General features: G+C 38.2%; 1 protein-coding gene across 1 annotated transcript; it reads right to left on the bottom strand.

Moving 5' to 3' along the window:
- Positions 1–1175: 1175 nt before the first annotated feature.
- Positions 1176–16641, bottom strand: LOC119736739 (angiopoietin-1 receptor-like). Its single transcript, XM_038210751.1, has 23 exons — positions 16572–16641; positions 15691–15822; positions 14644–14730; positions 12548–12772; positions 11714–11989; positions 11302–11601; positions 10777–10994; positions 10407–10476; positions 9605–9705; positions 9125–9326; positions 8743–8842; positions 8092–8335; positions 7583–7622; positions 6687–6847; positions 5328–5556; positions 4723–4830; positions 3861–4045; positions 3382–3495; positions 3014–3084; positions 2690–2730; positions 2442–2538; positions 2027–2132; positions 1176–1771 (listed from the first exon to the last, which is right to left on the bottom strand). The coding sequence occupies exons 1-23, from the start codon at positions 16639–16641 to the stop codon at positions 1709–1711; spliced, it is 3240 nt and encodes a 1079-aa protein (XP_038066679.1). The 3' UTR covers positions 1176–1708.
- Between the last annotated feature and the right edge of the window lie 448 nt (positions 16642–17089).

Raw genomic sequence — 17089 nt, 5'->3', positions numbered from 1 at the left:
CCATTTCCATTCAGCATCGGTTTGCTTCTGAGCTTTTGTTACAGTATAAAATCCATACTCGCTAAATTGACGGAAGCAAAACTGTTTTTAGGCTGGCAATCAGAAATGTTTAATTGAAGTTATCAATGACAAATTATAGCCATGTACACAAATTGAAATGGTATTGTTTTTAAAACTTGACCGTACACGTCCACTTAAAAAGGGATTGTTATCCCCCTTTTGTATGGTAGTCATAATTTCTCAGAAAAGACGTCAAACTACAGGGGAAAAATAAAGGAATTGGATAGAATCCTAAATTCAATATAACGCCAACACAGTTTTTGATGTCACAGAGCAAAGACCGATCAATCTGAAAAATCATGGTTCTCCTAAAACTGCTGACCTTTCGGATTACAAGTATTTGCGAAGATTGAGATTGTTGAGATTACAATTAAACCGCCGTAGACAAATCTTATTTTGAATTTTGAATCTTAAATTCGAAGCATGAAGCCTTACGAATCTTTCTCAAAGAATTAACGAAATAACATTTGAAAACACTTAAAACATTCTAGATATTTTGTTTGCGCTAAATAACAGCTGATTAGCGGGTAAAAAAAAAGATGTTCGTGACTGAAAATTATGAATACACGTTTATGTATCATTTAGTCTTAATCATGTTAATCTGAGTAGATCATGTTGATAACACATCATTTGACAATTACAAAATGTATTAATTAGGACATAGAAAGATGCCACTGATCTTACGCTTCAGTACGATATAAACAAACTCATGTAATCAAGCTTGACACATTTTTCCCAAATATTTTGCATTTTTTTCTGCCAACAACTCTAAAAGCTACATGAGGAGTAGATTTTTCATTATACATTGATATGAGTGATTGAAAACCACATACACAATTGATCCTTATTATTGTCAATCTGCGTAGATAATGTCAATAACGCATTATTTTATAAAATATTCTCGCGCTACACCAAAGGTTAAATTCTTTAGGCGTCAACTATGTACAATACATCGGTATTTGATGGTAACGTCCTCGCTATACAATACAACATTAATGAATGGGACAAGGTCCCGTGTAAATTCTTTTGACTCTATTAGTACTAACAGCCATATGCAGAGTGGATTTTTTTTTATACATTTATATCAGCGATTGCAAATACATATGCATTTGTGAATACACAATTGAGCCTTATAATTGTTTATCTGAGTAAAAATGTCAATAACCAAATTTAACAATACAAAATATCCCAGTGTTACTCCAAAGGTTAAATGCTTAAGGCGTCAACTACATGTATATACAATACATCGGTATTTAATGGTAACGTCCTTGCTATACAACTTAACAATTGATTTATTGAAACAGGGTCTCATGCGAAATTCATTTGAGATTAAAACAAAAGTATGACACACATACTGCGATCTGTCACCTAATGCAAAGGCATATTATAAAGCCGTAAATAAGCTGTACATTTGATAAGAAATACAATACATTTAGTAAGCCTTGCTGTAAATTTATCAGGCTAAATTCTGAATGAATTAAGATCTGCTGAGTACAGCGACATAAGCTGCTATGTTCCACCTCACATTGTTACAAAATAAAGTCTGCATAAATGATTAAACTCGACGCTGAAAACCATCAGGAAAAATGCTGAACCACTTGAATAGATGCGATGATGATGCATTACAGCGTCAAGGTAATGACGTCATCTAGTTGTCATCAAACTCATGCTTGATGATAAAGTTCTCGTAGACAGTTGGTGACAAGTAAACCTACAAAAATCAAGACGATATTGGATTACTGAACTGTTCAAAATAATGAACGAAACAAAATGTGTTTGTTATCAAAGTAAACACAGATTATTTTAATGTACTGAGATAATAGCAAAACCAAAATACATAATTATTGTCTTTTGCATCTATCGTACATTTTGGTTAAAGAAGATTTCCAATGTATCTCATTTTTATCAGATCCGTTACCTGAAAAGTGTTCACAAAATTTGAATTTAAAGTCGGCATCACACTTACAATTTCATCTGACTGGGAGTTCATCTTCTCGAGAGCGTCGTAGAGTACCTTGAATGTTGGACGCTTGCTTGGAACTTCTTGCCAGCACTTCAACATCAGATTATAACTGAATCAATACAGATAAATAATAAAGCCAAAATAAGAGTCTAAGTGAGAGTCTAAATTAACACCTGTCACAGTTACTATAGTAGGTCTGAACGTCTTATTTCTGTGAATTCGCTGCCCACAAAAAAACTTCTGAAAATCGTCTGTTCACTTGAAATTGTTGCCTTTTTAAACATTTAATTGATATACATATCATTATCACAACAATACTTTTCGAAATGTGTATTTTCGAATACTTCAGTGAATGTTGGTGAATTGAAATCAAAATCTGTATTCATACTGCTAAATGAGAGCAGTGTTTTTTCCTTACATTTCATCAGCGCAGTTGTCCGGCTTGGGCATGCGGTATCCATCCAGCAGTCTTTGGGCCAGTGACTTGGTGACAATACCAGGGTACGGAGTGGATCCTAAAAGCAATTATCAAAAAGAAGATGCCAATCTGGAAGATGGTATCGATGTGTTAGCAAAAGTAGCAATTAAACAGCAGTAGAGAGTTCTGGTTATCAGTAGACTGTTCTGGTCATCATAGCTTAGCTATATCAAAGCTTACATACTTACCGTATGTTGCTATCTCCCACAGCAAGATGCCAAACGACCACCTAAAAGATGAACAGAGGATTCGCAAAATTAAGAACAGAAACAGTTTAGCAAGACGATAGAAACTCCTTTGGTCCATTACATCAACCACCAGTAGGACATTTGAATTCAGAAGTATAAAAGTTTCATGTTGCTTTATTCTTTGAATTTTTGGACTAATGAACGCAGGGCTAGCAGCCTACCAGTGTGTGGCAATGCATCGATACTATTTTGTGAGATACAGTGGTTCTAAAATGACTGCGTTCGAATCAAATTCTGTGACGAAAGTATGTTGCGTTTGCTTACACATCACTCTTGGACTTGTAGACACGACGCGTCAAAGATTCAATGGCCATCCAGCGAACAGGAATCCTGGTCTACAATCATAAGAGTGTTTATTTTAATCCAGTTCATGAAATGGGTTGCTATATATTATACTGGATGAATTTCACCCAAAATGTAAGATTGGTATAAAGCATCGTCTTTATCGGGTACTTGATTGTCACCAAACAACACCGTTATGAATAAGTAATTCTTTAGAATTTATATTACAACATTCACTAAACGCATTTAAAATACTTCTCTTGTATTGATCGCTCACGATTAATAAACTAAATCCTATGCGATGAATGTAAATCAAATATGCTTCTACATTTGATGAATCTGTACATTACCGAAGATTTCTGAACGTAGATGTCCTCCCCTCGGGATAGGCCGAAATCAGACACTTTGGCGGTCAGGTCTTCAGCAAGGAGGATGTTCCTTGCAGCCAAGTCACGATGGATAATCTATAAAAAGGACAAGTATTTCAATGGGGTCTACCCCAGGTTCCCCAATACCTGTGTTCCCAAATACCTATGTTCCCCTAAATACTTAGGATAAGGGTGAGGGTTAGGGTTATAGGGTAAGGAGTTCGGGGAACATCGGTATTGGGAAACATAGGTATGTACCCATTTCATTCGACCATTTGCAATTATCTAAGAATTAAGTGACCTCCAAAACATTCACTGCAAGCCTCAAGCAAACATTCACCTGTCACTACACTAGTCTTTGGAAAGGGACATTTTCCCTTGGAATCCCGACAGAGCTGTGGTATTCAAACTAACACATGCAAAAGTTGGAATAATTTAAAATGAAGGAATATACACTTTACCCCTGTCTTGGACAGATGATCCATTCCTTTGGCAACGTCTGTGCCAAATTTCAACAGGTTTGAAGAAGTCAGCGGAGATGCTAGGTCAGTTGAGTCGCCAGCTCCTTTCTGCTTCGGGCGAGTGCTCCTCAGATAATCACGAAGATTGCCGTTGGGAAGAAACTCCAGTGCCACATACAGAATGCCTTTGATAAGAAAAATAATTACAAAGGGTTTTTCTTTTGAAAAAGCCTCACTTCATGATGTGATACTGCGTAAGGTTATCAAAATTGAGATTAACAAAAGTCCAGTTGGCCAATTCACTTTGCCCTTTTACCTGAAAGTATGTCCACGTGTCTATTTCTTAACAGTTGTTATTAACGTTTAAGCTCTATCGAAGCTAGAATATCTAGGATTAGTTGTCGTTTCTCAAACAGTTTAGCTTAAATTGCAATTATTTATAAAACAATGGTTTTGAATTCGCCTTGCTTCATGATGTGATTCTACGTAGGGTAACCTTAATTCAGATTGACAAAAGCCTGGTCAGCCAATTAACTTACGCTTCTACCTGAAAGTATGGCCTCTTGTCTGGTTTCAAGCAGTTCAAATGTTTGATTGTGTGTGTTCCTAACGTTTAAGCTCCCTCGAGGTTAAAGAGTAACAAATATAGAGTAATTATTAGTTGTCTGTAATCAAAATAAAATATGTAGTTTGAACTTCAAATGGTAATATTTCCGTTGATAAGATTAGTGTTGGAGATATTTAATTTCAGTAGCTGGTTTGATTCTGACCTTGCCCAACGCCAAGTCTTGACTAGCACAAAGTAGTTACGAAATGTAAAACATTGGGTAGTCTGTTCGTATAGAAACTATGACTAGTTTACCTTCATGAAAACATGCGCCAAGGAGACGTACAATGTTAAGGTGTGGTTTGATGCCCGCCATCGTCTGCAACTCCGCCTTGAAATCCATAGCAGCATCAGAGGTGCTGTCTGTATTTAAGAAAAAAATATCAGTCCTAAAATTTCAGGACAGTATGATGTGTGTTACAGTATGATGGGAAGGACTGTAGATATTTAAAGACCAATGAAAATACAGTAAACTGCAAAAAAAAGGAAGTCAAATTGTCGATAATTGATTGATAAACAACACTATAGGCTGGCCATGATGGAATCTTAAGCCTTGATTCAGGACATTATCCGAACTTCGGTAAGTCTGTCACTCCGTCAGTGGTTGCATAACACACACAGTTTTATGCTATTGATTCAGCATGGCTATTCCTTGAAGCCTCTTCATGCATCTGTTAGGCATTATCGTCATTGCAGGGTAATTGGGTCCATAGCTCTGGTGTGATCACATGTGGCATTCAGTGAGTCACTGAGCGAGTCAAAGAGTCAGTCAGTCAGTGAGTACATCAGGAAGTAAGATAACACATGACTGGCCCTCTGGGACCAGCAATTGTGTTTATCCTTATCATGAGTACAGTTACCTTTGAGAGTTTTGATGGCTGCTTCGGTGACTCGGCCTCTGATCCTCACGCCTCCTGCCCGTACCTCGCCAAAGTTACCCTTACCCAGAATCTCATCATCGATGATCAAATTCTCCCATTTGATTTCCAGTTTCCTGGCCCAGGCGGGAAGCCCAACATCCTCGTATATCTGGCCATTAGTGTTGACAGCACTTAGTGAGTCATTTTCGTGGGTTGTAGATTTGGCAGCCTTGGGTATAAGAACAACAATGCAATGCAAATCAATATTAGGCCGAGTAAAAAAAAAAAGTTTCTCGTCCGGGTTTTTGAAAAATAGGAGGAAGAGGGGCTATTTATTTTAAATTTTTTTCAAGATGGGCACCATTTTAAAATTTCCTTCAACCGTTGGTGTTTCCACTGTTCAAAGACACTTTTAAAATGAAAGACAAGTTGGACAAGAGAACTGAACATATTTACAGTGTCCTTTAGAGTTGTATTGGTCTACCAAGAACAGTTTTAGATGCATTTGCTTTAACCGCCAAAAGTCGCGAGCGAATTCTTTAAACACATGCTCCAGCGTGAGCTAGTCTCATACCGGTTGCATTCTGGCTTTGAAGTAAGCATTTACCGCATACGGTACGGCAGACAGATTCCGGTTGAATTTTCAAACGACTGTAGTCTAAAACTATCAATAGACATACATGTACGTAGTCTGGTTCCCTAGACCTGACAATTATTCCTGACGCTCACGTCTCAGCCTCGACTCCATGGGCGCGTAGATTCATCAGGAATAGTCCGAATCTTTTGGTCTGGGAACCAAGTGGGTGAGTTGTTGTGAACTCGCCATGCTCGCACTGTCGCAGGGGTAGCGATCACACGTCGATATTATGTGGTGTACAAAGTGACCGACAGAGTCTATACTGTAAACTTCGACTCACATATTTCGCAAGTATTTATTTTCCGATGAATTTGTGGACTTTTTCAGTGTTTGTACTGCATTTTTCAAAAATAAAAAAATAATCAAACAATCCAGGCGGCCTCCAAAAAGGAAGCGGGCGGGGACGAGAAACTTTTTTTTTTTTTTTTTTACTTTGCCTTAGTTTAAGGGCTCTGCTGACAATTTGTTTACTTGAATCGTGACAATGATTGAAAGTAAGTAAAGCACCTGTTATGAAGTCAATTAGCATGAATGATCAAAACAAAAGTTAGAAGAGTATTTGGTCGGCGTTAGTTTTGCGTTAACTGTACCAATCTAGTATCAGAACCATCACATGTTCTCAATGCAATAAACTGTTCTTATGTTGTGCCTAACAGTTCATAACTAGAAAAAATCACATGAGAAACATAGTGGCAAATCGCATGTCCTTAGAAGTCACTTACCAGTTCCATAGCTGTAGGCACTAGAGAGCTATTTGAGGCATTTTGGCGAGTTCGTCTTTTCCACACCACACACCCGATGACAATCATTAGGACCAAGACGAAAACTATCGCACCAAGCACGGCAGCAGCAATGACGGCGGCACCAGCTGATGGCGTTTGCACTGAGAACAAAATGTCATACAGGGTGAGTCCAAAAGATAGTGCCGGACTGAGATCTAATCATTTCTAAAATGTGTGGCTCGCACATTTAATAAAAACAACATGCATAAGTACATGTAATTGACCAGTAACTGTGACAATTTCACGTAATTCGCATACCACATTCCCAACTTATGTCTATTTTAATACACACTGTCATTTAGATTTCCATCGCTGATCATTTACTGTTCTACGCACTGATAAATACCCTTTAAATACAATGAAATACGGACGTGTTCATATCTCCTTGAATGAACAAAAATTTGCCCAGGACAACAGACAAAACATGACATCATTATTGCAAAAAACAATCATTCCTTGTTTTCCACATTTTGATAGCACACAATCTGACGGTAGCATGCCTGTGTATAATCTCAGATTCTCACTGAGCGTATTATTAAATGGCATTTCATGGATAGCTGTAAAAATGGGTTGCTGTAAAACATACATACCTTTTTATAGCATCAGTCAATTTCAGTAACTCTTATTTTCACATGAAGGGAAGAACGTGCTCGTTTGATAAATGGATTATTAGCTTTTCAATTTAATTGCTTTTTAAAGGAAAAAAAAATCCCTTATCCAGGTGACCTTGTTTTGGCTCACATATTTCAAGTCAACTGACTTCAAGTTATGTTTCATCATATGCCATTGTTGATGCTTTTTCCAAGGTTTAAACTAAATTCATCATAAATACTTACCAATGACTGTCAATGACTCTGAATATGTCACAGTGGCATCCTGCAGAAAAAAAGTATGACTTAATGAAATAAAGAAATCTTTTTGCACAGAGCTAAACAAGAAACAAAGAAGATCACCAGTTAATACGAAATAAACTAAAGCACGAGACGAACATGTATTTGTGTGGCAAATTTTGTGAATGTAAAATTGGAAGACAAATCACCTTCCGCGAAGCATAGGCCTATTGTGGACAGAAAACAACTTCCAGCCCAGTGAAAAATGCCACCTGTTTTTTAAATAAGAAAAACTACCACAGCCTTTGCCTTTTGAAAAAAAATAGTTGTGTTGCTTGTTCGTCAAAAAAGACGTTAGCAATCATTTTGTTACACTTGGATATGCATGAGTGGACATTTCATGATTTCAATATAACTGAATTTGAATACCAGAGATCTCCTAATATGGCAGCCATGCGTAAAGTCTATACTAAAGTGTTTGTTGTCTGAAAGATAATGGTTTTATTAAGACTCACAGTTTCGTTGCCTTTGGTAACAGACCCAACACGGATGTTGTATACAGCATCTCTCTGCAGCGGTGCGTTCCTGTAGCCGCCATACATCGTAGAGTCTCCAACTACGAATTCAGCAGGAAGGCTATTCTTAGGAAATTCAGCAGCAATGTAATCGTCTACGGAGTCCTCGTAACGTCTTGGAACGAGAACATCTCTCTTGGTCACAGATAATGTTCCAGTCTTCTTTACTTCAATAACATGTGACCTAAATGTAACAATTTGAAAATATTTCATAAACAGCGCGTTTTGCAAATATTTACCATTAATAACAGCTAAAATGTAACGTCGGTTGCAAACATAAGAGACATTATTACCTTCTAATGACGTGAATACATTTATTTCAATGTACTAGACACCAAGGTAGAAATCATAATGTCTTAATCAGCATAAAACGAGCACCAAATAAATATGTTATGGCACAAATGGGTTGCTTAAAAATATTCCAAAACGCCAGTTCAAAACTCAAAGAAAAACCGAAACACCAAAGCATTCAAAGGCTTTTAAAACACATTAATATCTATTTGTCCCGGACGAGATATTTTTTATTGACATTTCGTGTAACCCTTTGTACAACGGACGTTGGAATCGTTCTTAAGTAGAATAATTACTTACTCTATGTACTTGTTAGACTTCGGAATTGCCAACTGAATTGTGACTGTCATGTCTGTGGTTGTGTCTTGAATTGAAGTGGGTTTGGGAGGAGCAGGTGGATCTATTTGAGAAAAACATATCAATTACATTGAAATGTAATCATTTACCGCTGTGCTTGTCATAGTCTTGTCCCATTTTTTTTTACTAATCAAGCTTACTGGACTTGTTATTTAATTAAAGATGGTATAGTGGTAAATCGTTCAAAGTATTTCTTTTTAATGACTACTGGACAACTTACGTTGAATCATGGAGTTATAAGGTTGAATTGAAGTCTGTTCGAATGTTGAAACAACAGATCATTATCAATAAACTGCTCAGTTATGCCAAGAAGCGGAAGTCATACCTGATTGTGGCTTTGTATACACCTGTAAGGTTCTTGGATCTCCCGTAAACATATCGTTCTTAGCCGATATCTTGAATTCATATTTTGTGCCTGGCTCAAGATCGTCTTTAACAAATCGTGCACTCGGAATGTCTTCTGTGATGTAAGTGTCCTCTGCGGTGTATTCCTGGTCGTAAGGCCTCTCTAAGATTCTGTACTCCACCTTTTATATATAAAAGAGACTTCTTTGATAAAAAAAATGTTCAGTGAAGTAAAACGTCTAAGTAAAGAGTTTATATATTTTTCAGGCAAGATTTGCTGAGAGACGTCTTAAGACACACGCCATTGATGAATCTTCCTGTATGCAGGGTACTACGATATACCTTGCCTCAAGCATTACACTCCACATGCATTAATGCATGTCTCTGCTTCCGGGTGCTATTAAATTACCAAACAAAGAGTAACCGTTGAAATAAAAACCATGTGAATTTGAAGACTTACAGTGTAACCAACGATGTATCCAACAATCGGAGGGCTCCATTCTAACGTGATGGAAGTTTCAGTTCTCTCGGTCCAGAGGAGATTCCTAATAGCCCCGGGAACTGTCGATAAGAGCAAATCACTATTAAATGTTGTCCAGATGAAATATCCAAGGTCAACAAACACAACAGTGTGCTTGAATAAGGGAATAAATGTCAGCACCCAGACTCTAAGCGGTATTAAACAGAGTGATAAATACCGACCGAGCACATAATTTTTTCATTTATAAATACCTTATCCGTAAAAAAAATCAAATAATTCTTTCAAAAAATCCCAACAGTGTGCTTGAATGACTATTGCACTGATGAATAATTCCCAAGTGGGCATAATTTCGCGAAGTCATCAATTTCCCTGATCAGTTTCACCAGCATTTGGTAACCTTAAACCGCTAAACACTATTCAATACCGAGACTGAAGCCCTTTATCAAAATGTTCCTCTTCGACATTAAAAATCCAACATCTAATTAAAAAGCTATTATATTTTAGATTGTTCTTTTTCCTCATGCATATAGGTCCAAACAGGTAAATTTCTAAACGGTGTTTAAATCCGTCATCATCGTAGTCGTCTGATCATAGACTTATCGCATACGTTTAATTCGCAATGACGGTTAGTAACTAAAACAGGTTTTAGCTGGACTATCCCTCGTGTCAACCTTGTATTTAGTACCAGGTTCCCTGGTTGTGATTGAAAAGGGTAATTTCTGAGCATGCGTGGAACGGTTTGATGTAAATACTATATAAAAGATTGTCTACGATTTTCTACCTCCGATTGCTGTCGTTGCTTGGATAGGCTCACTCCAAGGACCGGGACCAGCAGACGTCACAGCTTGCACCTGATAAAACAATGTTATAATCGTTTAGTTTTTTTTGCAGGCTCAAAGCTTCCGATAAAAATGTTTTAAAATACTTGAATTCTGAAACAGAACCAGTTATTTTTTTGTTCGCTTCAAAAGGGGTCGTAAAATTAATCCGAACATTATTATAGTTCACGTGATTTTCAATGTAATGTGTCAATACGTCGTTGAAAAAAATGATATTCTCAATTACATGCGCGGAAAAGACAATACATTTCTTCCAAGAAAATCCTAACGTATAAGGATAATCGTTTAGTTAGATTGGAAATGAATAAAGACCTGAAATTGGTATGTTGAGCTGACTTGCAGGCTCGTGACCCGATGCATCATCCACATTACATTGGTGTCAGTCAGCATGGTTCCCATGTCTCCACTCCTCCAGTAGCGAACACTGTAGTGTGTGATGCGTCCATTCGGTGGATCTGGTTCACTCCAGCTCAGACTGACAGACATGTAATCTGTCGACTGGATGCGAACATTAAGGGGAACTGTAGGCTCTGTTGAAATTGAACACCAAAACGAATATTTGATTTGTTCTTGCAACTGACATAAAAATATCGGCGCCGTGCACTAAGAAACAATTAACCGATAATGAGTGCTTTTTCGGAATTAAACTTCCGTGGTTTAAAGAAATTTCCTTTATACCTGGCGTTTTTGTCTGTTTTGTTTGAGGGATTATTTGTGTATAGAACCATAATCAACCGCAAGACAACCACATCAAAATTTGAATCAAACCCAACTGAGAAGGAGAAGATGGAGATAGGAAAATGAGTTTGAGGAAGAACAACAGAAACCATAGATTACCTGCTTCTTGTGTTGTTGATGTTACAGCCGCGCTGTACGGTCCAGTCCCATCATTAGTCCTTGCAGCAACTTGAAAACTGTAAGAAGTAGAGGGAGTAAGTCCATCTATTGTAACTGCTCCACCAGACAGACTAGCTGTAGTCTGACCAGTCATTGGTGCAACGCCACTTGTACTTAGCCTATAATCGTATCCTGTGATGACACCGCCTCGGCTTCCACACGCTGGGAGGCTCCAGGAGAAGGTTAGACTGCGTTGGGCTTGAGACCCAGGTGTCACAGAAGTGGGTGGGCCAGTCGGTGCTGTAAAATCAAATAAGTACCAGAGGGTTAGAGATATTGCATTTGGATGAAGACAATAAGTTACAACATACAAACCAAAAGACTGAAGACCGTAAAACCTATAGTGCCATACCTGATGATGCGGTTGTGACGGTTACTGTTTTTATTGGTCCGTATGCACCGTATACATGAGCCTTGACTCGCACAGTGTACCCGGAGTTTGGCATCAGACTGTATATAGTTGTCATGCTTCCCAGGCACATATTGCATGGACTGCTATAGGTTGGTGAACTGATGCTTTCACAGTTATCCTTGTTGGTCAGGGCATACTGCACGCTGTAATAATCAGCACAGGGCACTGAAGACCAGCTGACTGTCATACCAGTAGCATCGACATTTGTTTGCGTTACTATGGAAAGAAATGTTGAACATGGATATTAGGTAGCTGACTGTCAAACTATTACAACCCACAGTTGTTTGCATTATTACTACGGCAAACAAAATGTATGTGAATATTATATACAGTACAAAAAAATTAGTTGTGAAAATCATCTACCTCCCAACATACTGGCAATAATGAAAGTTCATAGGTTTCAAGCCAGGTAAAAGTTGCGTAGGAAGACACACTCGTTTAGTTCGTCGCTTATTTTATGCCAGCCCCTCTTTACTGAATCATTTCGTGAGGACGATTTCAAAATATCCTGATGGAAACGTGACCAAATACATCGCTAATAGGCCTCAAGATGGCTGCAAATCAGCACGGAAGTCACCTCTTGTCAACTTGTTTTTTTTTTTAAACAGATCAAATATTTCTATTTGTGACTGCAAGACTTGATTTGTCTGGGAAAATGTGGTCAAGGCTCCTATATCACTAACATAACAGAGATGCCGCCTGTATCATCGGTCACAATGATTGGGAATGCAACTGAGATTATTGACTCGTCTTCGACAAGGTTTATACTCTTACCGCTTGTAATGACGTCTTCTGTACCGATCCTGACTTCAGCCAGTTGAAGGCAAGTCCCTGTCTGTTCCACACTAACGTATCGAGCAGAGATGGCTTGGTTCGATGTGAAATCAATCACTGCTCCGTTAGTTGCCTGGGTACTTGTGACTTCATCTCCTATCTGTGTGTTCTGAGAGTGAGTTAAACTCAAACCAGCCCGTACTATGGCACCTCTCAGTCTGTCACCTGCAATGAAGTCACATCAATATACTACAGATTTTCCAGGCCAATTTCAGATAACAAAAACGTTTAATTTTATCAAGACGCTTTCAGATTCGTGCAGATGTTTCCATTTTGTTCATATTGGGGTTTCTTTTCTCCCCGTTTTCGTGCACACATGATTTAAGATTTGCTATTCAGGTTCGCTGTAGTCATACTATTTCTTTTATCGGCATTAGAAACTACATTTTCACCATTCTTCAATTTAATTCATTTTTCCATCCAGTGCAATCAAATTAAAAGTAATTGAAGCGCATAGAAATTTTTTCTGCGTGTGTCTTTTTTTCTTTTCGTTTAGAGTCAATATACATGAATCTCAAACTTAACCTTGGTCAAGGCGTTTGAAAAAAGTGTCCGATGATCGATGGTCGGCCGCTAAAATAAATAGTAGCACGCACTATGCTGTACAAAGTGCGAACTGCGACCTCTCACGGGTATAGGCTACAATATGCTAATCAGTTGGTGCTTAACGGACGCCTTGGAACATTCGTTCGACTAGGCTTACCTTTTTTTTTATTTTGTCGCCGGATTTCCAGCGACGACCTCGTATGCGAATAAAGGTGAGATTGTTATTCAGTACTTGGTAAAGAAGGCTCATAAGTTACATGGATAGAGAACTGGATAAAAAGTGGCTACATTCTCTAACATGTTTGGAGTCCGCAGACCAAATATAACTTAACCTCGTCCCCAGTGCTCACTTTTTTTCCCAGTGAGCCCTGGATAAGAGACTTTCTTCCTGTATCCTGATTCGATACCTCAATTTGCTAGTAATGGATTTATTTCGTTTAGTTGGTGTTGTTATTTTCAACGTGCATGACGTGTTTTCACGATCATTGCAATTATAACGTCCACGTCTTCTCAAAAATACTCATTTCCTTTTTAGTTTGCTCACATTAATATAAAATGTGATACTGCATTTTGGCGGGCCCAATTTTAACGTTTTAACTTAAGAACGAATCGTGTTTTTATAACTCACGGCGCTACGAATTGATGCTGTTTTTACCTCAGACACCACATGCGAAAACAAACGCCAATGTAATGCACAGGCAGGCACCAGACTATTCCTAACTAGCATACGTGTTCAAAAATCTTGCACATGCAAATGATCAAAAACTAGGGTGAGAGAGCAGGTAATTGTGGGCGGGTACTGCTCGACACCCTGGGGACGAGGTTAAATATAACTCGATTCACACCCAGCGAAAAAAAATAACGAAAATTGTCCTGAAAAGATAAGTCGTCGTGACGGTCGTTCCAAGGCCCCCGGTCATCTTTGATACTCTTGTCCATAAACCATTGTCTTAATTGATTTGAATAATTTCATCATTATTCTGTGTTTTTTGTGTGTCTACGCCTGTCTCTTAATTGAATCGTATGATATCATATGATGGGCAGGATTGTTTCCCTTGTGACTGTATGTACGGTGATGTTCACCCTTTTAATAGTGCGTGCAATAAACTAGTGACTCTCGTAAAGTTACAGCGGATTGATTATCTTATAAATGGATGAACAGCAAAAATTGCCCGAAACACCCATCAACATTTTAGGTTGTTTGCGCCTCAATGAATTTTGAAGAAGGGTCTCAATGAAAAGCCCAAAACCAGTGGCCTAACTGAAGTTTCTGTCTCAATTTAATACGCGTGGCATCGCCATCAGACAAACGTCGCGATTTTCTATTTTCACTTTTCCATCCGCGATGTCTTCCGAGCTGAAATTGCAGTAACTTGATGAAACAGTTTTCCTCAAAATATAAATCAGGTCTTTAAAAGAATGCCCACCCAAGACACTATTCTTAAAATTAACTATCTTGCTTGCTACTGCACACGCATTGTTAGACTTACCATTAACATTTATGTTGACTACAGCGATTCTTGTCAAGCAGTACGCAGCCTCCAGATCAACTCTCCACCATTGGTTTCCGCTGCACACTGGCGAAAATTGAATGAAAATAAGTATGACAATAAGTTGCAACCATTGTGTAGATTATTCATTAAAATATGGTTTGTCATTAGTAAGTAGATACAAAAGTATCATAGGCGGGAAAAAGGAAGAGACATTTCTGGAAGAAGGGATGAAGACAGTGCTGTAGCGTGGGGGGGGGGAGGGGGATACGTACATTTTTGTAACGAGTGCCCTTTTTTAAACAAGTGCCTTTCCTTCACGAGCGTCCTTTTTTTTAAACAAGTGCCCTTTTTGGAATGTCACGCGAACGTCGGCAATTGTGCCGCCATGAAAAGCACTACCTATTTTTCCGATAGTGCGTGATCGTATCGCTTTGAACAGAGCCCCCATAACAAGATGGTGTCCAGTTCCCCTCCCCACCCCTGGGGACCGGATGAAGCGCTCCAGTTTCTTTTTTCATGTATCTTCCCTCACCACCCAAATAAAATGACTTCGCTACATCACTGGAAAAAATACTAACCCAGCATGTCATTTGCGTTCATTTGAAACGAACTTACCATTTAGATTTGCAGAAAGATCATACAATTTACTTTTTTACTAACAGGTCAGAGATGTTTTGACCATCATGAAATGTTTCGGCATATATTGTCAGGTATGTGTACAAGGTTGAACTTCACATTGTCTGTTCATGTCTCGCTAGTTAAGCACTTCAAACGCGTCTTGATTTAAAATGACAGTTTATCGAAAATTTGATTTTTTTTCTCTCCGCTCAAACATTAGAAGGCTCCTGACGAAGAAATCATTGATATATACCTAAGATTACTTCTCAAGATGTAAGTTTTTTAATTTACTATGTTGTTTATATAGTATATTTTTTCGATCAGTTAAAAAATGTCATTTAAATATGGAACTTTCAAATCTTTCCCTAAGGGTTTTTATAAAGCCTAATAAAGTGTATATACATATTCAATTTGGAAAATATTTACACGTGTGTGAAATTGTTGAGATATCTCCGTCTAATGCTCGGTCTGCCACCAGATCAATGCCGAGAGAAGGGGCATAGTAGGTGCTACTCTGGGTGGCCGTCTTGTCTCGCAATTCCAGATCAACGGATAAACCTACAATCACAAAAACAGAAAGAAAGAAAGATGGAAATACCCGACGATAATGCGTAAGTTTTATATTTCTCAGTGTTTTGGTGGTATGAGAGGTTTGCACAACCTACACATGCAGAAACATGACAAATAAGACAATTTACGTTTTAATATGTTTCCGAAACTTTAAGTCAAACATTTTTTAATGACAAATCCCCATCGAACGTGTTTACAATATGTTAAAAAAAAAAAAACTACTAAGTAGCACTGTTTTACATTAAAAACCAAAAATGAAGCCAATAAAAAAGAAATGCAAATAGTGTATCAAAACAGTATTTCTTTAGCAGTGAAAAAAATGTTCAATTTATTAAACCACCGTTCCTTTTATTACGAGGCGAGTTTAAACACCACTGAAAAATGAAGTATAAAAGAAGGGGACGCTGAACACTAAAGGACAATAGGATCCCCAATTTCCCGAAGGCCCCCAATTTGGCGATGTGTACAAAACATATGGGAGGTCTCCCTAAAAAGTACAAACAAAAGAGGGACAATATAGGGGTTCCCCAATTGCAGGCAAATATATACATACTGGAATTTGTATACTTGTGGAGTCATTTCTTTGTTCTCGTGTACTAAAGTTTTCGAGTTATAAAGTGTTGTTTCGAAATGCCCCTATTTTAACCAGAATGAATTTCCTGGACTGAAATTCGGACTTAAGATCCCTTCTTTAAAATACTTCAATTTGCGACCCATCCACACCTTTGTATATTTACCTGTGTGAAGAATGGCACAAGCCCACAAAAACACCGGGAGTAGGAGACGACATTTTGGAGATGAACCCATCTTATCTTTTGTTTAACGGAAATATGTCTTCCGGGACGTCAATTCGCTAACCAGATCACAACTCGAAACCCAGAAGTCGCCATGTTCCGCGCAGTACAGAAAGTAAACTAGTTTCCTTCACAGACGAAATACATGCGCAGTTGCGAGTAAGCCAAGCGTGTAAAGGTCACGTGCAGATTGAACTTGCGGTGGGAGATTAGCAATTCATGTAGACGTGAATGCGTTCTATAGAAAGTACAAAGGCATAACAAAACCATGAATATGAAATGAGTTCATTTTTGAGTCGATCATATCAAACACCAGCAAACACCAGCCCTCAATTTACTTCCTTGTCTGAAAGTCGCTCATATAATAGATAACCTTCGTGTCGTCTGAGTTCTTATAAGGAACATGAACAGTGCATTGTTTAAGGAAATAAAACTCAGGCGCTGCAGTGCCCTAGTCACTG

This window comes from Patiria miniata, unplaced genomic scaffold, assembly GCF_015706575.1.
Source record: "Patiria miniata isolate m_02_andy unplaced genomic scaffold, ASM1570657v1 HiC_scaffold_3, whole genome shotgun sequence".
NCBI classification, from domain to species: domain Eukaryota; kingdom Metazoa; phylum Echinodermata; class Asteroidea; order Valvatida; family Asterinidae; genus Patiria; species Patiria miniata.
Note: the sequence above shows the minus strand (reverse complement) of the source record. Positions and strands in the feature narration are given on the sequence as shown.